Source organism: Musca domestica, unplaced genomic scaffold, assembly GCF_030504385.1.
Source record: "Musca domestica strain aabys unplaced genomic scaffold, Musca_domestica.polishedcontigs.V.1.1 19, whole genome shotgun sequence".
NCBI classification, from domain to species: Eukaryota; Metazoa; Arthropoda; class Insecta; order Diptera; family Muscidae; genus Musca; species Musca domestica.
Window position 1 is genome coordinate 7,053,432 of NW_026712245.1, and position 22,346 is coordinate 7,075,777.

At 39.7% G+C, this 22,346-nt stretch overlaps 3 protein-coding genes across 3 annotated transcripts in view; 1 reads left to right on the plus strand and 2 right to left on the minus strand.

The window, feature by feature from the left end:
• LOC101896418 (protein Wnt-10b) overlaps window positions 1–22,346 on the minus strand; it is a 74,599-nt gene that overhangs the window by 32,371 nt on the left and 19,882 nt on the right. The window contains exons 2-3 of the mRNA XM_059121383.1: window positions 8,549–8,696; window positions 8,350–8,428 (exon numbers count right to left, since the gene is read on the minus strand). Of these exons, the coding sequence (XP_058977366.1) occupies window positions 8,350–8,428; window positions 8,549–8,696 (227 nt within the window). The remainder of the gene's footprint in view (window positions 1–8,349; window positions 8,429–8,548; window positions 8,697–22,346) is intronic.
• Window positions 9,866–10,872, minus strand: LOC101896092 (uncharacterized). Its single transcript, XM_005188737.4, has 2 exons — window positions 10,590–10,872; window positions 9,866–10,533 (listed from the first exon to the last, which is right to left on the minus strand). Exons 1-2 carry the CDS (start codon window positions 10,659–10,661, stop codon window positions 9,943–9,945), a joined length of 663 nt encoding a protein of 220 aa, XP_005188794.2. The 5' UTR covers window positions 10,662–10,872; the 3' UTR covers window positions 9,866–9,942.
• LOC101896248 (uncharacterized) lies at window positions 17,196–18,274 on the plus strand. The gene is made up of 2 exons (XM_005188738.4): window positions 17,196–17,390; window positions 17,451–18,274. The coding sequence occupies exons 1-2, from the start codon at window positions 17,340–17,342 to the stop codon at window positions 18,210–18,212; spliced, it is 813 nt and encodes a 270-aa protein (XP_005188795.2). The 5' UTR covers window positions 17,196–17,339; the 3' UTR covers window positions 18,213–18,274.

Below are 22,346 nucleotides of genomic sequence, written 5' to 3' on the forward strand. Positions count from 1 at the left end.
CGTCTTCTATCGCTGGAAGTACCTGTCAATAGTCTTCTATTCATAACAGGTCTTTCAACGGCCTCCTTTAGAGATCAGACAAGATATCAAAAGTCTTCTTTCTATAGGAGACCCGTGCAGGTCTTTTTTTATAGACTTTGAACTCTAGAAGGCCTCTTGTAGGTCTTCTATCCCCAGAAGACTTCTTGAAGGTCTTTTATTCCTAGAAGACCTATTAACAGTCTTCAATACTAAAAGACCTTCCAAAGTTATACTATCCATCGAAGAACCGTCAGAGGTCTTCTTTGAATAAATGAGCTGTCACAGGTTTTCATCCGTAGAAGATCTATCCAAGGCCTACTATCCCTAGAAGACCTATTGAAGGTCTTCTATCATTGGGAGACCTGTCAATAGACTTCTATCTATAACAGGTCTTTCAAAGGTCTGCATTCCATCAAAGACCTGTCATAGGTCTTTTATCTATAGACGAGATATCAAAGTTCTTCTTTCAATAGAAGACCCATCAAGGTCTTGTTTTGATAGAGGCGCTGTCAAAGGAGCAGCTGTCAAGAGTTGTAGGTATCCTATCCCAAGAAGACTTCTTGAAGGTCTTCTATTCCTAGAAGACCGGTTAAAGGTCTTCAATACCAAAAAGACCTTCTAAAGGTCTATTATCCATCGAGGACCGGTCAAAGGTCTTCTATATCTAGAAGACCTATTGTGTGCCTAAAAGATCTTTTCAAGGTTTTCTATATGTAGAAAACTCTCTAAGGTCCCTCTCACCATAGAAGACCTATTTAAAGCCGTCGGGTTGTAGTAGACGTTTGCAGGTTTTGTTCTGCACAGAAATCTCGTTAAAGATCTTCTTTCCATCAAAAATCGTCTATCCGTGGTATACATATTAAAGGGTTATATACCTAGAGATCTCGTTGAATATCTTCTGTTTATGATAACCTTTTATAGTCCCGCCAAAAGGCTTTTTTTGGACAGAATACCTTGGTATTTCACAAATTTCAGATCTTTCACAACTTATCTTTAGACCTTCTATAGGCGGCAGACTTTTCAATTTTCATGATTTCCAAAATGTTTTATTCAATTCAATTCCCAAGATAATTCACACCTTAAAAAACCCCGCATCAAAAGAAACCCACTAATAACGCATAAAAATTACACATGTAGGGCTACTGTTACAAGCCCACCCCACTCATGTGCTGCGTATGCTGTCTACATATGTATTTGTATTGTCCGTGTGTCCAGTGTGGTGGACATTGTTTCCGTCCTTCGATGTTGTTGTGATAACTTGACTCGTCGGATATTATGCATGCAATTATTATTGTTAAGGGATCCCTCCGCAGCAACTGGCAGACATACCAGAGACATGTTGTTGTGCGGCATAGAGCATCGTCTCCGTCATCCAAACAGGAGTCCAATGGTGTCCAGTCAGATCTTTGAATGCTCTTGAAAGGAAGTCACCACCAACAACGTTATTGACAACATTTCAAAGACTTTTACAATAACGACGACAACGGAATGATGATGACAGCAGAAGCAATGGCAGAACAGAAAATTGCAACAATTTATTATGCCAATGATCAGTGGGATACAGCAACAACAACAATCCTGGGGTAATGATTATTCGGGGGGCTTTACACAGCAGTTATTCTATTCATTTCTCACAGTGAGAGCGAATTTTCGACTCTGCGCTCAACATAAAAATGGTTTGGCATTGCGCGACAATCGATCGTTTATCGATTGACATGATCACTTGATACAAAAGCAGCAGCAACGACAACAACAACATCAAGCTTAAATATCCAAAGAATATTCATAGGAAGATCCCAGCGAATACTTATCTCCGCGGACACACAACCATATATTCATGGTGACATTGTCGCCACCGTCAGCATCATCGTCATTTCAATGCGGATAAGAGTCGGCAATGCCTTCGTCGATTCCAGTCAGCCAGTTTGCGTCGTTCAACGCTTTACAGACGCCAGCCTCCCTGCTTAGCTTAGCTTATTACCGATGTAACATAATGAATGAAGGTGACTTTATATTCTGATACTGTCAATTTGAATTTGCAACTGCGTTGCAATCGCAAAGAATGTCCGCAACAAAACCATTAATGTGTGGTCCCCGTCCATTGATGAGATTAGATGTGAATGGATGGGATTAACGAGGCTGCTGGTTTCAGCTGATAGCAATGGCAGATGAGCGCGATGGGAGAACAGGGAGGGGAGAAAAACGAACAAATGATAAAAAGTTCCATAGGAGATACGTTTTTTTCTATGGAGGAAAAATTTCGACGACGATGAACTTTTCTATAGAGAAAAATTCATCGACGATGAACTTTTCTATGGAGAAAAATTCATTGCTGACGATGAACTTTCCTATGGAGAAAAATTCATCGCTGACGATGAACTTTTATATGGAGAAAAATTCATCGCTGACGATGAACTTTTCCATAGAGAAAAATTCATCGGCGACGATGAACTTTTCCATAGAGAAAAATTCATCGGCGACGATGAACTTTTCCATAGAAAAAAATTAATCGGCGACGATGAACTTTTCCATAGAGAAAACTTCATCGCCGACGATGAACTTTTCCATAGAAAAAACTTCATCGCTGACGATGGACTTTTCTATGAAGAAAAATTCATCAATTTTTCTTTAGAGAAAACTTCATCGCTGACTATTCTATAGAGAAAAATTCTTTGTTAACGATAAACTTTTCTATAGAGAAAAATCCTTCGCAGACGATGATCTTTTTTATAGAGAAACTTGAACTTTTCTATGGGGAAAAATTCATCGCTGACGATGAACTTTTCCAGGGAGAAAAATTCATCACTGACGATTAACTTTTCTATGGAGAAAAATCTGCCATGATTTGCAATTCCCTTTGAAAGCACTATTTCCTCTTCACCCCCCTTCTGTTTGCGGTAATAGATATCCTTTGGGCGTGTGGATGATAATTTAATTAAGCCCGAGTACCGTTAAACCAATTCACTTTAATCTATGTCCGACACCTATTATATTTCTCTGGACAATGGGGCGCTACAATGAAGCATTCAAATGCAGATTTTCCCATCATAATTTAGCACGAGTGCAGATGAAACAAAGCAAAGCCAAAAAAAAAAAAAATCATCAAAGTTAGCTGCTAAGCAGGTAACACGAGTATCGCGGGAGATATAAATTACAAAGCTATGCTCACCGCTTCTAACATTTCAAATGCGATGATTTGTACAAACATATGTATGCTCGAATGTATGTTCATTTGATGATAAATTAGATGTGAGTAACAACAGTAGTGTCGATTTTCTATGAAATCGCCAGATGGAGGATGGAGATAGGCAACGGTAGTAAGTGAGTACTAAGAAATGAAGATCGTGTGTGGTTTGATATTCCATATTTTCGGTTTGAGTCTTTTTTTTTGAATAACTTTATAATAAGTAGCGGTGTGAAGGTATTATTTTAGTTTTGAATTCGTAGTTACACTAAAGGACAAAATTGTGATCTGTAGCTTCAGTAGGGATAAAATCACCTATGACAAACTTTTTTCCGATAGAAAAACATTTATCGCCGGATGAACCTTTTTTCGATAGAAAAAATTACAGCCGTATGAACTTTTTCCGATAGAAAAAATTCATCGTCGGATGAACTTTTTCCGATTGAAAAAATTCATAGCCGGAAAAACTTTTTTCCGATTGGAGCAAAATTCACAGCCGGATGAACTATTTCCCGATAGAAAAAAATTCATCGCCGGATGAACTTATCCCGACGGGAAAAAATTCATCGCAGGATGAACTTTTTTCCATATTAAAACATTTATCTTGGATGAACTTTTTTCCATAGGTAAACCTCCATCCGGAATGAAACTTTTTTCCATAGGAAAAAAATTCATCGCCGGTTGAACTTTTTTTCATAGGAAAAAAAATCATCGCCGGATGAACTTTTTTTCCGATAGAAAAAAATTCATCGCCGGATGAACTTTTTTTCCCATAGAAAAAAAAAATTCATCGCCGGATGAACTTTTTTTCCGATAGAAAAAAATCCATCGCCGGATGAACTTTTTTTCCGATAGAAAAAAATTCATCGCCGGGTGAACTTTTTTCCGATAGAAAGAAATTCATCGCCGGATGAACTTTTTTCCGATAGAAAAAAATTCATCGCCGGATGAACTTTTTTCCGATAGAAAAAAAAATCATCGCCGGATGATCTTTTCCCGATAGAAAAAAAAAAAATACCTACCGAAGAACTTTTCTCCGATAGAAAAAAAATTTACCTCCCTTGTAGGAATCCTTCGATGAATGCTTTTTTAAAAAAAGGAAACTCGGTTGAAAAAAATTTTAATCTGTCACGAATTCTTACCTTTGAAAAAATCAGATTTGCCAAACTTTGTTATAAAATGTGCAATTTTACCCTCCACTGCAGCTATGCCCCACAGTCCCCAAACAAACAGCTGGTAAGATGCGGCAAAATAAAGATGATCAAAGCTTCCTACTTTTTTGTGTTCGAAATGAAGCAGCTTAAGACACACGAACCGCTTAATAAAATTAAATAAACTTATACAAATAAATGATAACAAAAACAACAACAATACAGCTGGATGATGCGTTCGTTGTCCATCCGACCATGCAGCGAAACATGATATGTGGTCACCCAGTAAGTCAGTCAGTCGCTTTTGTTGTTGTTGTTGGGCATGCGTGTGCCACAGTTACGGTGATCTTCTTGTGGCTCTGGGCAGAAATGGTTGAATGGCTATGTTATAGATCTCCGCCTGCCTGTCTACCGACCCAACCCCGACCATCTTACAAAGAGGCCAGTAGCCTAAGCTCATGTATTACATTTAACATTAGAGATGCCTGATGCTAAAACACTGGGCTTTTTTCGCTTTTATTTTTTCCCTGGCGCTCTTTAATGTTACTGCCAACACACACTGCCCTTTCCCCCACTCATCCTCCTACAACTACTGCGGTTATTTGTCATAGTGATTATAATTGCTGTTGTTGTTGGCTTTTGTAAGTAATTTGATCTTTCCACTCAGCTAGCCAGCCAGCTTAGCATGAAGATAGTGTTATATTTTTGTTGCTATTTTTTTTGCATTATTTCACTCGCCTATGGTTGCGGGTCTTGCATGTCTAATAATGCGCTCTAATCACTTTTGTTGTTGCTACATTTTTCTCTGATCGGCACTGTTTGTTACGTAGTGGTCACATTATTATGTCTCCTAACATTCTTCCAGAATTAAGCGGGACATGAATATGTACACGGGGAAAAATGATGAGATGACTTCTTACATTGAAGCACTTTTTTCTATAGGAAAAAAATTCATCGCCGGATTAACTTTTTCTCTATAGGAAAAAAATTCATCGACGGATGAACTTTTTTGTCATAGAAAAAAAAAAATCATCGGCGGATGAACTTTTTTGTCATAGAAAAAAAAAATCATCGACGGATGAACTTTTTTGTCATAGAAAAAAAAATCATCGCCGGATGAACTTTTTTCCATAGGAAATAATTCATCGACGGATGAACTTTTTTCCATAGGAAAAAAATTCATCGCCGGATGAACTTTTTTGCCATAGGAAAAAAATTCATCGCCGGATGAACTTTTTTGCCATAGGAAAAAAATTCATCGCCGGATGAACTTTTTTGCCATAGGAAAAAATTTCATCGCCGGATGAACTTTTTTGCCATAGGAAAAAAATTCATCGCCGGATGAACTTTTTTGCCATAGGAAAAAATTCATCGCCGGATGAACTTGTTTGCCATAGGAAAAAAATTCATCGCCGGATGAACTTTTTTGTCATAGAAAAAAATTCATCGGCGGATGAACTTTTTTGCCATAGAAAAAAAATTCATCGGCGGATGAACTTTTTTGCCATAGAAAAAAAAAAATTCATCGGCGGATGAACTTTTTTGCCATAGAAAAAAAAAATTCATCGGCGGATGAACTTTTTTGCCATAGAAAAAAAAAAAATCATCGGCGGATGAACTTTTTTGCCATAGAAAAAAAAAATCATCGGCGGATGAACTTTTTTGCCATAGGAAAAAACAATTCATCGCCGGATGAACTTTTTTCACATAGGAAAAAAATTCATCGCCGGATGAACGTTTTTGAGATAGGAAAAAAATTCATCGCCGGATGAACTTTTTTGCGATAGGAAAAAAATTCATCGCCGGATGAACTTTTTGCGATAGGAAAAAAATTCATCGCCGGATGAACTTTTTTGCGATAGGAAAAAAAATCATCGCCGGATGAACTTTTTTGCGATAGGAAAAAAATTCATCGCCGGATGAACTTTTTTGCGATAGGAAAAAAATTCATCGCCGGATGAACTTTTTTGCGATAGGAAAAAAATCATCGCCGGATGAACTTTTTTGCGATAGGAAAAAATCATCGCCGGATGAACTTTTTTGCGATAGGAAAAAAATTCATTTTTGTCATAGAAAAAAAATTCATCGGCCGATGATCTTTTTTGTCATAGAAAAAAAAAAAAAATATCATCGGCGGATGAACTTTTTTGTCATAGAAAAAAAATTCATCGGCGGATGAACTTTTTTGCGATAGAAAACAAATTCATCGCCGGATGAACTTTTTTCCATCGTCGCCGGATGAACTTTTTTCCATCGTCGCCGGATGAACTTTTTTCCATAGGAAATAAATTCATCGCCGGATGAACTTTTTTCCATAGGAAATAAATTCATCGCCGGATGAACTTTTTTCCATAGGAAATAAATTCATCGCCGGATGAACTTTTTTCCATAGGAAATAAATTCATCGCCGGATGAACTTTTTTCCATAGGAAATAAATTCATCGCCGGATGAACTTTTTTCCATAGGAAACAAATTCATCGCCGGATGAACTTTTTTCTCATAGGAAACAAATTCATCGCCGGATGAACTTTTTTCTCATAGGAAACAAATTCATCGCCGGATGAACTTTTTTCTCATAGGAAAAAAAATCATCGCCGGATGAACTTTTTTGCGATAGGAAAAGAATTCATCGCCGGATGAACTTTTTTGCGATAGGAAAATAATTCATCGCCGGATGAACTTTTTGCGATAGGAAAAAAATTCATCGCCGGATGAACTTTTTTGCGATAGGAAAAAAATTCATCGCCGGATGAACTTTTTTGCGATAGGAAAAAAATTCATCGCCGGATGAACTTTTTTGCGATAGGAAAAAAATTCATCGCCGGATGAACTTTTTTGCGATAGGAAAAAAAATCATCGCCGGATGAACTTTTTTGCGATAAGAAAAAAATTCATCGCCGGATGAACTTTTTTGCGATAGAAAAAAAATTCATCGCCGGATGAACTTTTTTGCGATAGGAAAAAAATTCATCGCCGGATGAACTTTTTTGCGATAGGAAAAAAATTCATCGGCAAATGTATTTTTTTCGATAAGAAAAAAAATTCATCACCGGATGAACTTTTTCTCTGATTTCTTTCTCTGTAATATTTAAAACTTACATAAAAATAAAGAAAAAAAAACCCAGCAAGAATAAACATGCCGTGTTATACAACGTTTGACGATAATGTTGGTGGTAATGTTTTGTGTGGGTCCTCTAAGTCTAACAGCAAATTTAATTAGACACTTTTGTATGCATGGATTCATGTTACGGCCAGGCATTTGGAGTGCTGTGACTGTGGGCCCAGCAACATCTATGGCTAGCCAACCGACCAGCCAGTCAGTCAGTTAATCCAGCCATAGATGGATTTTGTCAAGCTGAAGTAGACCACAATAATGTTGACAGTTTTCCTGTGGTTTTTTACTCACGCTCTTCATACGCACACTCGGCCTCACGCACGCACTTGGACACTCACCATGAGTTAAGTCATACGAAAGCGGAACACATGGAATTGGCGAGAAACCCTTCCCCCCCTCCCCAAAAAGGTATCCTTTGTTGTGGGTGGTGTTCTTCGGCTAAATGCATTCAACCATCCACTTAGCCATCCATGTTAGTTAACTGTCGGTTATTAGCCATTGTTATCTGCAACTTCAAGTGGCGAGTGATAAAGAGCGGGTGGCCAATGTCTGGAGATTGGAGTTTGTTTTCAATCTAACCACCATCTGAACAGAACAAGAATTGGGGGCGAAGTGCTTAAATATCTCTCAAATAGCTGTTAAGCTCCATTTCTTTGGATGCAGTTTGTGGTGGGTGGCTTGGATGAATGGTTATCGGCCTCTATAGACACTTGGAGTGGAGCTTTTCATGCGTAAATACCGCATAATTCTGCCTCAACTTGGGTGCGTAATAATTCGTCGTTTCTTTCCTGCTTCTTTTGCCCTGGGGCACCGCTCAAGTTTGTTTCAGTTGTTCCATCTGAGGAGAAAAGTGTGTCTCTTCTTTGATAACACTTACCTTTCTTCAAGAGATTCGATGCATGGGGATTGCGGCTTTTTGTGTTGAGTGATGAACAATTCCACCTATGCCATTGAAACTGAAATGACGAAGAGGAGTAAAAGAAAAGAAAAAAATTAAAAGTGGAAAAATCTTCTTAGTTTTTATGATTCCAATTATGTTGAGGTCTTAGAGATGGCCTCAGGATGCTGGCACTTACCTGCGTTTGACACTCTCTGATGGCCAGGTCGAGACCTTCTAAGGCAGCCGTGGTTACATCGCTGGCTTTGTAGCAGAGTTCCAATTGATCTTTGGTCAGGCCGGGCACAGAGCGACATGTGGCTCGACCGTCGGGTAAACAGTGAAGCCTATAAAGGAATGCGGGAGAAAATCGGATATTAGATACAGTTATAAGGCAAGCTAAGAAAGTCAGTGAGTTTTTAACAGGTCTCAATTATTTTTTGTATACAGATACCCTTCTGGCTGGCTATATAGACGCTCATACGGATTCTAAACAGTAGACCGGTCGCCCTTCCTCTCGTCTATAAGAGCTCGTCGTTTATAAGGGAAGACCTTCGTCTATATAAGAGAAGACCTTCGACTATATAAGAGACGACCTTCTTCTATATAAGAGAAGACCTTCGACTATATAAGAGACGACCTTCTTCTATATAAGAGAAGACCTTCGACTATATAAGAGACGACCTTCGTCTATATAAGAGACGACCTTCGTCTATATAAGAGACGACCTTCGTCTATATAAGAGACCACCATCGTCTATATAAGAGACCACCTTCGTCTATATAAGAGACGACCTTCGTCTATATAAGAGAGGACCTTCTTCTATATAAGAGACGACCTTCGTCTATATAAGAGACGACCTTTAGTATGACTTAAATCACGCCAATAAGAGACGATTTTGAGCTCGTTCATAATAGACGATATTTAGCTCGTCCCCTCAGCTCGCTGTTTAGACTACCCTCAACCCGTCTACAGAGACTTCCCCCAGCTAGTCTATAGAGACTCCCCTCAGCTCGTTTATGAAGACTCCCCTCAGCTCGTCTATATAGACTCCCCTCAGCTCGTTTATGAAGACTCCCCTCAGCTCGTCTATAAAGACTCCCCTCAGCTCGTCTATAGAGACTACCTCACCTCGTCTATAGAGCCTCCCCTCAGCTCGTTTATGGATGCTCCCCTAAGTTCGCCTATAGAGACTCCCCTCAGCTCGATTATGAAGACTCCCCTCAGCTGGTTTATGGAGACTCCCCTCAGCTCGTTTATAGGGACTCTCTTCAGCTCGTCTATAGATACTTTATAGATACTCCCCTCAGCTCGTCTATAGAGACTCCCCACAGCTCGTCTGTAGAGACTACCCTCAGATCGTCTATAGAGTCTCCCCCAGCTCGTCTATAGAGACTTCTCACAGTGCGTCTATAAAAACACCCCTACGCTCCTCTATTAAAGACTTCCCTCTGGTTCAAAATCTCTCTTTAGCTCGCATTTCACAATTCTTCCACAATAAAAATCCGCATTCAACTGGGTTGCTCCTCACCATGCACTACACTTTATTGTTCTTTACATAACATCAAAATCTCGTATTTGCTGTTTTCACTTCTAATGGATTGTATTATAATAACGCATCTCCTTGAATTGAGCGAACAGTCGTTCGCGTACAACAATATCCTGTTCACGTTGGACAGCTTCCAATATCTCGAAGAGATCACGACGGCGTTCCAAACTTTCTTCGCTCATTTGGACCCTCAGCACTGTGGCAGCTTTGGAGAATTTATCATTGAACTTCCGCTCCTCGATGGAAAGACGAGCCAGTAGCTCAAACATACCCAAGAGACCACGTCGTAGAATGATATCTTCCCTTTCCTCCTTGGCAAGGCCACTTTTAATGGTTGCGATGAGCTGTTGCAATTCCATGAGGAGTTTCTCCTTCTCCTCAATGCTGCCGGGGCGATGACGTAGATCTTCCGATTTATGAATGTAATCTTGTAGCATTGCCGCCGTATTGCCATGATCTTCCGGTGGTATGGAGTCCAATAGCTGCTGGACAAAGTGTTGGGTTAATTTCAACATGTTGTCCAATTTGACACCGGTTATGACATCCACGTAATTGTAGAACTGGCTAATGATGCGTAGCTCATCTTCCTCGCTGTTAATTAGGTGGCGGCGACTATACGGGCTGGCTCCCAATGTCTGAAAATGAAATCGAGTTTCAGATATGTCCATTTTCGGGAACTATTTGGACTTACTTGAGGCAGTATTGCAATGGCCAGAATTAATCCGATCGCCAATGAACGCATCCCCAGTTTTGTATAATTCATGTTTAATCGCTGTAATCGTTCCAATTGCACTGGCTTTTTTCCACTGCTTTGCTCTGCTTCTGAGCGAATCGAAATTATTTTTCTAATCTTTGTTTTGTTTGGTTGTTTGCTTGCGACAATTAAGCGTCGGTGTTCATCTCATTTCCAGTCCGACATCCGAGCGTTTCAGTTTTGTTTTCTCGATTTCATTCACTAATCTGTTGTGACAATGAAATTTCATTGTCATTTACTTTCTATTATCAGTTGTTTCATTGCTCTTTATTTGTGTTTTTCTTCGTTGTCCGGCAAAAGTAATGTAGGACAGCATTTAACGTAAGCATCACACTGAGATATGTATGTTTAGAACATATGTGTGGTGGATCATTTATTTTGAAAAAATAACTACAGAGAATGGCTTTTGGAGCGGCCTGAACGAAATTTTTAGACCCTTCCGTCTCATATTCTGGTTGCTAATAGACACAATATTCAGGTCGTCTATAGAGTCAGCCTTTAGCGGAACTATTGAGACAGTCGTGAGCGGTCTATAGAGACAGTTTAAAGTGATCTATAGAGGCAGCCTTCAGCTGGTCTATAGAGACACAGCCTTTAGCTGGTGAGACACAGCCTTTAGCTGGTCTATAGAGACACAGCCTTTAGCTGGTCTATAGAGACACAGTCTTTACCTGGTCTATAGAGACACATCCTTTAGCTGGTGTATAGAGGCACAGCATTCAGCTGGTCTATAGAGACACAGCCTTCAGCGACAGCCCTCAACCCAACTAGAGCGGCAGTTGTATGCCCGTCTTTAGACAGAGAGAGAGAGAGACTCAATTCAGCTCGTCGATGGGGGCTCCTTAAGCTTGTCTATTGGGACTACCTTCAGCTCTTCTATAGATATTGCCTTCACTTTGCTTATAAATACGGCTATCGGCCGTATCGCTGGTCTATAGAGTCTCTCCATCGCTCGTCTATAGAGTCTCCCCATCGCTCGTCTATAGAGACTCCCTAACGCTCGTCTATGGAGACTCCCTAACGCTCGTCTATAGAGACTCCCTAACGCTCGTCTATAGAGACTCCCTAACGCTCGTCTATAGAGACTCCCTAACGCTCGTCTATAGAGACTCCCTAACGCTCGTCTATTGAGACTCCCTATAGCTCGTCCATATAGATTCCCTATGGCTCGTCTATTGAGACTCCCTATGGCTCGTCTATTGAGACTCCCTATAGCTCGGTTATAGAGACTCCCTATCGCTCGTCTATAGAGACTCCCTATCGCTCGTTTATAGACACTCCCTATCGCTCATCTATAGAGACTCCATATCGCTCGTCTATAGAGACTCCATATCGCTCGTCTATAGAGACTCCCTAACGCTCATCTACAGAGATTCCCTATCACTCGTCTACAGAGATTCCCCGTCGTTCGTATATGAGACTCTCTATCGCTGGTCTATAGAGACTACCTATCGCTCGCCTATGGAGACTCCCTATCGCTCGTCTATGGAGACTCCCTATCGCTCGTCTATGGAGACTCCCTATCGCTCGTCTATAGAGACTCCCTGTCGCTCGTCTATGGAGACTCCCTATCGCTCGTCTATAGATACACCCTATCGCTCGTCTATAGAGACTCCCAATCGCTCGTCTATAGAGACTCCCAATCGCTCGTCTATAGAGACTCCCAATCGCTCGTCTATAGAGACTCCCTATCGTTCGTCTATAGAGACTCCATATCGGTCGTCTATAGAGACTCCCCTCAGTTCGTCTATAGAGGCTCCCCTCAGCTCGTCTATAGAGACTCCCCTCAGCTCGTCTATAGAGGCTCCCCTCAGCTCGTCTATAGAGACTCCCTATCGCTCGTCTATAGAGACTCCCTATCGCTCGTCTATAGAGACTCCCTATCGCTCGTCTATAGAGACTCCCTATCGCTCGTCTATAGAGACTCCCTATCGCTCGTCAATAGAGACTCCCTATCGCTCGACTATATAGACTCCCGATCGCTCGTCTATAGAGACTCCCTATCGCTCGTCTATGGAGACTCCCTATCGCTCGTCTATAGAGACTCCCTATCGCTCGTCTATAGAGAGTCCCTATCGCTCGTCTATAGAGACTCCCTATCGCTCGTCAATAGAGACTCCCTATCGCTCGTCTAAAAAGACTCCCTATCGCTCGTCTAAAGAGACTCCCTATCGCTCGTCTATGGAGACTCCCTATCGCTCGTCTATAGAGACTCCCGATCGCTCGTCTATAGAGACTCCCTATCGCTCGTCTATAGAGACTCCCTATCGCTCGTCTATAGAGACTCCCTATCGCTCGGCTATAGAGACTCCCTATCGCTCGTCTATAGAGAATCCTATCGCTCGTCTATAGAGACTCCCTATCGCTCGTCTGCCTGTAGCTCGTCTATAGAGACTCCCTATCGCTCGTCTATAGAAACTTTTGCAGGTCGTTTTCAGAGACTCCCGCCGAACAGTCTACAAAGACTCCAGCAAATTCTATTAAGTTCTATCTTGCCTTCCTGTTTATGTAGCGTTCCGAGTAGTTGCCATTACCCATTCCGATCTTTTTTATTTTGATGCGCCACTGTATTTGTTTTGTTATTTTCGAATATGTTTTTGTCAGACACAATCGTCATCATCCATTAGAACTAATTGTGATGGAAAAAACAAGCTCGAATGTTAGCTTTTCGAACCTAAGCATCTCGTATACGACATCTTGGGATGGGGAGAGAATTTGCTGGCGCCGTACACATCCCCTCCCCCCAAGCAGAGTGCAATAGATTGCTGACACTCTCACAAAAGCGTAACAAGAGTCTAATGGAAAAGTGTGAGCTAATGTCAAAGATATCAAAATTTCCAGCAGCTCATTGTCGGAATGCATTCGTTGATGCAGATCAAAAGACAAACATGACAACAAATGGCTGATGAGTAACAACAATGGTTTGAGATGAGAAAATGTTTTTTATTTCTAACAACAACATTTTTCAGATGATCTCAGGTAATGCATTAAATCATATTATGTAGCTTTAAAATATTAATAATTAATTCTAAGCTAGTATTAAAGATTTTTTTTAAATTTTTAAAATAAAACTCTTTTTAGAGTAAAATTTGGATCGGGTGATTATATAAAGGCATGGTTTATATATTTCCAGCTTAAATAATTTAAAGATTCAAGGATTCAACCATTTTTAGCCATCAATCGATACATTTTTTACTTTCTCTCGTTTTTTCTCTCTCTCTCTATGTCTCTATCTTATACGCCATGCTAAAATTGAAGTATTTTGCTTTGGTAGACTCTCTGGCGACCAAATACTACCCTTACCCATACTAATTCCTACAACTATGGAACAAGATAGTGCGTAGGTCCCTCTGCGATGCTTGAATGCTAGATTAGCATCAGTTGTTATCAACTTCCGCAGTGATGTTCTTCACTCAAAACAAATGTGTACACTGAAGCGTAATATAAGAACTGACCTCATAGAGATTTTCATTAAATTCAAATAAACATGGATTGAAGAAACCGATTTGAGTTTAGTCAAAAACAATATTTGAAATGTGTTTCTGTTTCAATTGATCATTTTGGTATTCAGATTTTTCTTCTGGGAAACTATTGGGTGCTAACTGTTAGGTTGAATTTTGATAAGATTTCACATCAATCATAGTTTCTCATCTTGACGTTACATCAGTTTGTCGTAATTCAAAAAAAAAAAAAAAAAAAAAATCGTTATCATCTCTACTTTAATTCCTTATCACCTGATTTTGTTCGAAACACGTACATCAATGATGCCGATTACCCAGAGCTCACCGACCAAATGTCTAAGATTTTCTTCAAATGTCATACACCACACATGTGTGGTGTGAGTAATATTTTTTGTTGCGCAAAAAAGAAACAACAAAAAAGCTGTAGAAAAAAAAAAACAGATTAAAATTCTTCCACACACAAAGTACAAAATGTGCGCTGAAGGACAATGAGGGACACTAGTCGACACAAAGTCTTTTTTTTTTAAAAAGTGGTAGAAACTTCATAACGTTACTCCGTCAATATCTCAGATATGGACAATGTTCTGATATGGACAATGTTCTAGAGCCTATTTTGAACCACAAATACCAAATTTTACACAAATCCGTTAGAAATGTGGCTAAAATCATCAAAATAGCGAATATAGTAAAACCTGGACCTACATAGACAATATTCTGAGACCAGAGTTAGAAATCCGCAACAAACTCTTAATATCAATTTTACAACAATTCCATGGAGAAATATGGCTAAAACCATCAAACTACCGAGTATCAAGAATTACCGTTGCATGGGGGATCTACGAAGACTCCTTTTGACTCTTATGTAAACATTTCCTCTTGCTCGTCTATAAAAGTTCCATTTACCTCGTCTATGTTGACTCACTTGAACTCTTCCATAAAGACGATCTTCCATTCGTATAAAGAGACTCCCTACCGGCTCTCTCTTTACCGGAGACACTTTATAAACAAACTGTCTAGCTCGTCTATAACGACCTTCCGTTCGTCCATAAACATTCTCTTCTGCTCGTCTCGATGGTACTATATTTTGTACTGAGAAAAGGGATATGGAAAGTTGATATTCAGATGGTATCTGTGTTTGAGATTTGGCTATGGTTTGGACATGTGTCCTATATTTGTACGAAAAGTACTAAATTGTACTCAAGAGAGAGAGTGAGGTGGTTTCAGAAATTTTTACTACAATTGTACGAAAGGTACTGAATAGTACCATATTTGGTATTGGGTGAAAGGATAGACACAAAATTCTGAAATTTGATTTTTAAATTACTGATGATATCTGTGTTTGAAACATGACGGTTATTTGAAAATGCGTAGTATATTTGAACGGAAAGTACTAAATCTGTACAAAATTTGGTATTGTATGAAGGAATAGGACTGGAATTCTTAAATTTGATATCGAGGTCTCTGTTGGTATCAAATTTTAAAATACAGGGTTGCCCATATTCGACGGACCCATCTGGCAACGCCATAACTTTTGACAGAGATGTCACATCGCTTAATGACATACCGCGTTTGAAGCGTCAGTCCAAGCAGATTTTTACCATGAACCAATACACGCCACGCGAGCGCTCTGAAATAGTTGAAATTTACATTCAACAGAAGAAGTCAATTGTGAAAAAAATGTGAGAAGTGCGCCTTCTAAGAACACCATTAAGCGTTTATACGAAAAATTTTCGACTGGTAAGGCTCTTTCTAATCCGAAGAGGCCATATAAAAGTCGACCAAGGCGAACGGCCGAGAATATCGCTGCCGTACGAGCCAGTGTTGAGAGGTCCCCAAGAACATCCCAAAAACGCCGTTTGTAGCAGTTGGGCATGGCTCGGTCTACTTTTCTACGGATTATTCGCATTGATTTGCATTTGTTCCCTGCGGACAAGCCTCGTCGATTGGAATGGGCCCAAAGGGTCATCGAAATTGCCGAAAAAAAACATGGGTCCGTCGAATATGGGCAACCCTTTAAATTTAGATTTATTAGAATTGGTCACCTTTGGCAGGAATTATGGTCTTCAAACGGCCAATCAAACGCTGGCCGAATGTTGCTCTGTGGTATTTTGGTCTATTGCCGACGAAGCGCTTGCTTGAGGTGATCGACACTTTGGTATTTTTTAGTGCCAACCTTGCTTTCCAAAATACTCCAAGCACAACAGTCCAACGGATTTCGGTGGCCATTGTGCGCTGGAAATGAAGCGAGGAACTTCATTTTGTAACCATTCTTGGTGGCGCGTGCTAAGTGCAATAGTGCTGTGTTCTGTTGGAATGTCCAAGGACTGCGGCCGAAATGTTTGCGTGCCCACCCTCCACAATATTTTCGCCATAATATTCGGCATTTATTCTGATGCCACGGTTGATTAATACGAGCGGAGAGCGACCATCGACTGCTATGGCGGCCCACATCATCACCATGGCCGGCGCTTGAGTTCTGGTGGCCAACCGAATGTGCACATTTTCAGCTGACCTCTTTGGAAAGTAAACACGATAACTTTGTTTGAATGTTTTCTGATCGAAGAAAACCAAATTCAGCAGTTCGCCACTTTGCGCCAAGCGGAGCAACTCTTTAGCTCTTTTGGGTCTTTTTCTTTCTGTTGCGGTGTAAGTTCTTGTACTTTTTGGAATTTCAATGGCTTTACCCCGAGCTCATTTTTCAATATTTGCCGAATGAAATATTGCGATATGTTCAGCTCCAACGATAGCCACTTGTGGTTTTCCAGCCAAATATAAAGAAATCGCACTATCACGCTTGAATTCCATCACGAATAACTTTTTTTCTGGAAAATTCTCACCAAAATGTTTTTGTGCGCTTGTAAATAATATAATCAGCTGTCACTGGAATAATTTTAACAGCTGTCGGACGAGTGTCTTAGAAATGACAGCAGTCTGAAGTTGGTTGCAGTTTTTTATATTTTTCTTAAATTTCAATAAATGTTCGAATTTAATAGATTAGAATATCTGACAGTTGTAGTACAGTGTAGATCTATTGCTTGGTTATCATTCCAAAATTTCCAATACACAATCGCACAGAGCCCAGAATACCCCCAGAGAGTCATGGGGAAGAAAACACAAATCGCTGATAACGTGACCGCGCAGTATACAAACGAAATTGACTATTAGGCAGCTCGTGTTGGCATTTATTCTAGTTTGGACTTTCGGAGTAAAAGCAAAACAAAACGCCATGAACTGGAGGAGATCAGGAATAACATTCGCCTTGATATTTATTATTGGGGTAAGGAATTTGGTTAAAAATAAACCGAAAATTTAAAACGTATTTTATTTCAATCACAAGGTAACATCAGCTGCAGAAGAGGGGGAGGAGATTCTAATAACCACAACGAGATTATCGACAACGTCAGAAAGTGAAATTTTATTAACCACAACAGAAAAATCCGGAAAAGCCGAAGAAGCAGAGGAAACAACAACGGAAGTGGAGGAGGAAACAACCACAACCACCACAGTTACAATAGATGACAACGAAAACACTGAGCCGCATGTTAAAGAACCCGAAACCCCTTTACCCGAATATGCCATCAAACAAATGAATTCCATATTGAATCACATTCTTCAAGCCTCGTATCGATTTGTAACTCAAATGTTACAAGAAACCACTGCAGATCCTGAATCATATCCTCGAGAAAAACTTAAAACCTATGCCGAGCTGTTGCTACGCCTACTGCACATCGACGATGAGCTGGAATATGATGAAGAATATCATTACAATTTAATGCTGAAGAAGTTGAACTTCCTCAAGGGGCGGACAACGAAATATCTTTCGACCTATTTGCCCGAGGGATGGGTTGAGGTCTACATGAAAAATAAACAAGATATTGTCGTGTGGATCGATGAATCGGCCGAAGAATTACACGACACATTCCGTTGTTATATTTCCGATGAGGATGATCATGTGAAATATCAATATTTCAATGAGGGCTTCGATGATCTGCTGCGAGCGAATTTGTTACAACAAAAGTTGACAATACTTTTGGATCTCATCAAAGTGGCAGCGAATAGGAAAAAGGTCTCCTTTACGGATATTTATATGCAAACGTAGAAATTAGTCACTTGTTACAAATATTTAGAATAAAATTAAGGTGGTTTTGATTGGAAGAGATATTTAAAGAAGTTCAATATCTTGAATCCTATGTGGGGGGAGGTCCAGAAGAAGTAGTCCGATCTCTATCATCTTTATAACAGATCTTGTGTTGATGGAAATATTGAGATGTATCAAGTCTGAATGGAGTCGGATGCTGATTTCACATTCTATGAGGTTGATGGTTATTCAAAATGTTGACTCTTTGTGGAGGAGGTACAAGAAGGAGCGCACCGATATATTCCATCTTTACAGCAGAGGTTTTGTTAGTAAAAATAGTGGGATGTGCGAAATATGAAGATAACCGGATGCATATTTCGGATTTTATAATCGTTTTGGTTATTCGAAACTTTCACCCTTTGTGGGGAAGGTACCATAAAGAATGGTCCGATCTCTAGCATCTTTCAAACATATCCTGTGTTGATGGAAATATTGAGATGTCTCAGGATGTTCATTTTGCGTTTTGTGAGCATAATTGATATTCCAAATCTTCACACCAGACCTTGGCTTAATAAATATATTGTGATGTTTGTAATTTGAAGCCAATTCGACTCTTACATCACATTTTATACGAGTAATAATTAGTCAAAATATTGACTCTTTGTGGTAGAGGTACTTTATGGAGTGGACCGATATTGTCCATTTTCGTACCTGCCATAGCAATGATGCAAATATTTGGATTTTCAAATTTGGAGCAAAAGCGGATTATCCTTTCTCTTTCTATGAGGTAAATTATTTTCTTTGAAATTGTTGCCCTTTTGTGAGGAGGTACAGGAGGAGTAGACCGATTTTGCAAATCTCAGAACACGATCTAAGTTTGATAATGATATTAAGATGTGACATATTTGACCAAATCGGAATGTCCCTTTGAGATTTATCGTGCGCACCTGCCAGCCAGCCAGACAGACAGATGTGTGGACTAACAGACAGCCTCAAATCGACTCCGAATGCCTTAAAACGTATTTGGTCTAAAGAGACCATGGGTCTAAACCCGTTATTTTGATGAGACACGTTGTAGTGGTATCAAATGAAATTTGTAGACATATGACTAAGGGTATAAAAAGCGTTAGGTTTAAACCTAATACTATCAACATCCGAACGAACCTTCAAAAACCTATAAATATATGGTACCACCTAATAAGATTATTTGTTGCCACAGGAGTTTTTATCTGAAATACGGGATTTGAAATATCAATTTGAAAATTTTGAATAAATCATCAAAATACCTATTGGAAAACTTTGAGCTCAACTAACCTCCTTCTGGTTGAGAGATTGGTTTGCACTTAGAACTTCAAATTTTAAACTACTTCGTTGGAAACTGTAGCTACTATCATCAAAATACCGAATATTGGGAGGTATCTTTATATGGTTACCAGGACCGGTGTCTGAGTAATGTTCGTACTAAATATTATTGATATCGAGATAGATGGTTTACGAATAGCTTACCTGTTTCTTATAAAGGTCATCTTATAGAGGACCAGAAGCTCTTCTTATAAAGAACCAGAAAGAATTTTCCTTAGATAATGAAAAGGTCTTCTCAAAGAAAACCTTGTGGTCTTATCATAGACGACCAGAACGTCGTCTCCGATGTCCTCCGTTCGATGGTCCTCTCTCACTGAAGGCCCAAAGGTCTTCTCCCACAGAATTCTTGTCTCATAGAAAACCTGAAGGTCTCCTCTCACGTTAAGCCCCAAAGGTCTACTCTTACAGTAAAACCGACAGTCTTCTTTCATAGAAGACCTTTTGGTCTTTTTATGGGAGAATTGAAATACAATGGAACGTCTTCTTATAAACGATCCGAACATTTTCTTTTTGAAAATCTTATAGAGGACCAGAAAGAATTTTCCTAGACGATGGAAAGGTCTTCTCAAAGAAAACCTTGTGGTCTGATCTTAGACGACCAGAACGTCTTCTCCGATCTCCCCCGTTCGATGGACCTCTCTTACTGAAGGCCCAAAGGTCTTCTCCCACAGAATTCTTCTCTCATAGAAAACCTGAAGTTCTCATCTCACGGTAAGCCCCAAAGGTCTGCTCTTACAGTAAAACCGACAGTCCTTTTGGTCTTTTTATGGGAGAATTGATAGACGATTCTTATAAACGATCCGAACATTTTCTTTTTGAAAATCTTATAGAGGACCAGAAAGAATTTTCCTAGATGATGAAAAGGTCTTCTCAAAAAAAACCTTGTGGTCTTATCATAGACGACCAGAACGTCTTCTCCGACCTTCTCCGTTCGATGGTTATCTCTCACTGAAGGCCCAAAGGTTCTCTCCCACAAAATTCTTCTCTCATAGAAAACCTGAAGGTCTCCTCTCACGGTAAGCCCCAAAGGTGTGCTTTTACACTGAAAACGGAGATTCTTCTTCTTTCATAGAAGACCTTTTGGTCATTTTATGGGAGAATTGAAAGACGATGGAACGTCTTCTTATTAAAGATGCGATCATTTCCTTTTTGAAAACTTGGGACCTTTATTGGGAGAAGCTGGGCCTTGCCCGTCTGAGTGCTTGAGGGTATCTCAATGACGATTTCATACTCAACGTTCACCTGGAATTCTTCCTCCCTATACGACTCTGTGGCAGCAAACATAAATTATAAAATATCGCCTCCCGCTTGCCGGGCTTATGACTCACTGACGTTATCCCCCTCCCCCGCGGCATAATAAAAATTCCATCTTCATAATAAAAATCATAAGTTATATAATTTAAATTACTTAATTTCTTTTTTTTCCTCCTTGTCTTCTGCTTCTCCGCTCTTTCTAATTGTTTTGACGGCCAACTTTGTTCTTGGCTAATGGCCCATGCAAAATCTTTTGTGATCGCTGCAAAAGTTCATGTATGAACATGAACCAAAAAAATATTTGCACGTCCATCTTTGACAGAGTTCTCTGGAGTGATTTTAACACATTTCATAGAAATTAGCCTTCCCTGATTCCCCCGATTCATTGGGAAATTTCATCAAATACCAACTCCGAAAAATACACACATTCACGCACACACACCACACCATCTGACAATTCGCCTGACATGGCAAAGCGATTTGTTGGTTTGTGTTCGGACGCCACTTTCAAAATTGGCACGTACTTTGACGTTGTCGCGTTGTACGACGAAGTTGAATGGAATCATTTGTTGATTTTTTTTTATTGTTGATGTGTTGTTATTTTTGTTATAAATGCCACAAATTAAAGCAACAACAATAATAATGTTAAAAACAACAACACAAACCTCAAAAAGGGTTTATCAAAAACGTAAGATCACCTCCTGACCTTGAGCATACCGACATGTTACCGCGAGCCATAATCCAGTTTAAAGCAGGGGCCAACGAAATGCTGTTCGGAGCGTTTTCTGTGTTTTTTAGTAGCTGCTGCTGATGTTGATGTTATTGCTATTGTTTTTTTAACTAAATTATTGAGGGGTGTGGCCTGATGGCTTTATAAATAGTTGAGAGAAAGAGGTATCCATTCTATCAGTGAGATCTAAAAGCTACTTTAAGAACCCCATCAGGATGTTTTGATGTCGAGTATAAACATGATATATTGCCGGTCTTCAATTGACCATCATAGACAATCTCAGCGTTCGGACATTCATTTTGTATTTTATTTCCAAAAAAACTGAAATGTAATTCCATTTTCGACAGCAACCGTACTTGGAGAATCGCAATCATGTTCTCCTTATTACTTTGTCGATTTTATTTTATGGTTAATCAATCTTGCGCTGTAGCAACACTTATTTAAGAAACCGTAATATCTTAGACATATAAATGAGAAGAAATAGGAAGCGTAGGTATTGTACGAGAAGACCTGAAACTTCTTGACCTTTTACGGGAAGTACTTAGCCTCTTCTAAAAGCAGACACCTTCAGCTCCACGAAGAAATATCTTAAGCTCTTCTAATGAGAGAACCCCATAATCTTTCTAAAGAGACCTAAACCTCTTCTGTGGAGAAGACCTTAACCTCTTCTGTGGAGAAGACCTTAACCTCTTCTGTGGAGAAGACCTTAAGCTCTTCTGTGGAGAAGACCTTAAGCTCTTCTGAGGGGAAGACATTAAGCACTTCTGAGGGGAAGACATTAAGCTCTTCTGAGGGGAAGACCTTAAGCT

Bases quoted from the DNA above. Each gene is read 5' to 3' on its own strand.
- LOC101896092 (XM_005188737.4), bottom strand. From the start codon at position 10,661: ATGAATTATACAAAACTGGGGATGCGTTCATTGGCGATCGGATTAATT. The intron at 10,534-10,589 runs GTAAGTCCAAAT...TTTCATTTTCAG, and splicing joins CCATTGCAATACTGCCTCAA to ACATTGGGAGCCAGCCCGTA.
- LOC101896248 (XM_005188738.4), top strand. From the start codon at position 17,340: ATGAACTGGAGGAGATCAGGAATAACATTCGCCTTGATATTTATTATT. The intron at 17,391-17,450 runs GTAAGGAATTTG...TTCAATCACAAG, and splicing joins CCTTGATATTTATTATTGGG to GTAACATCAGCTGCAGAAGA.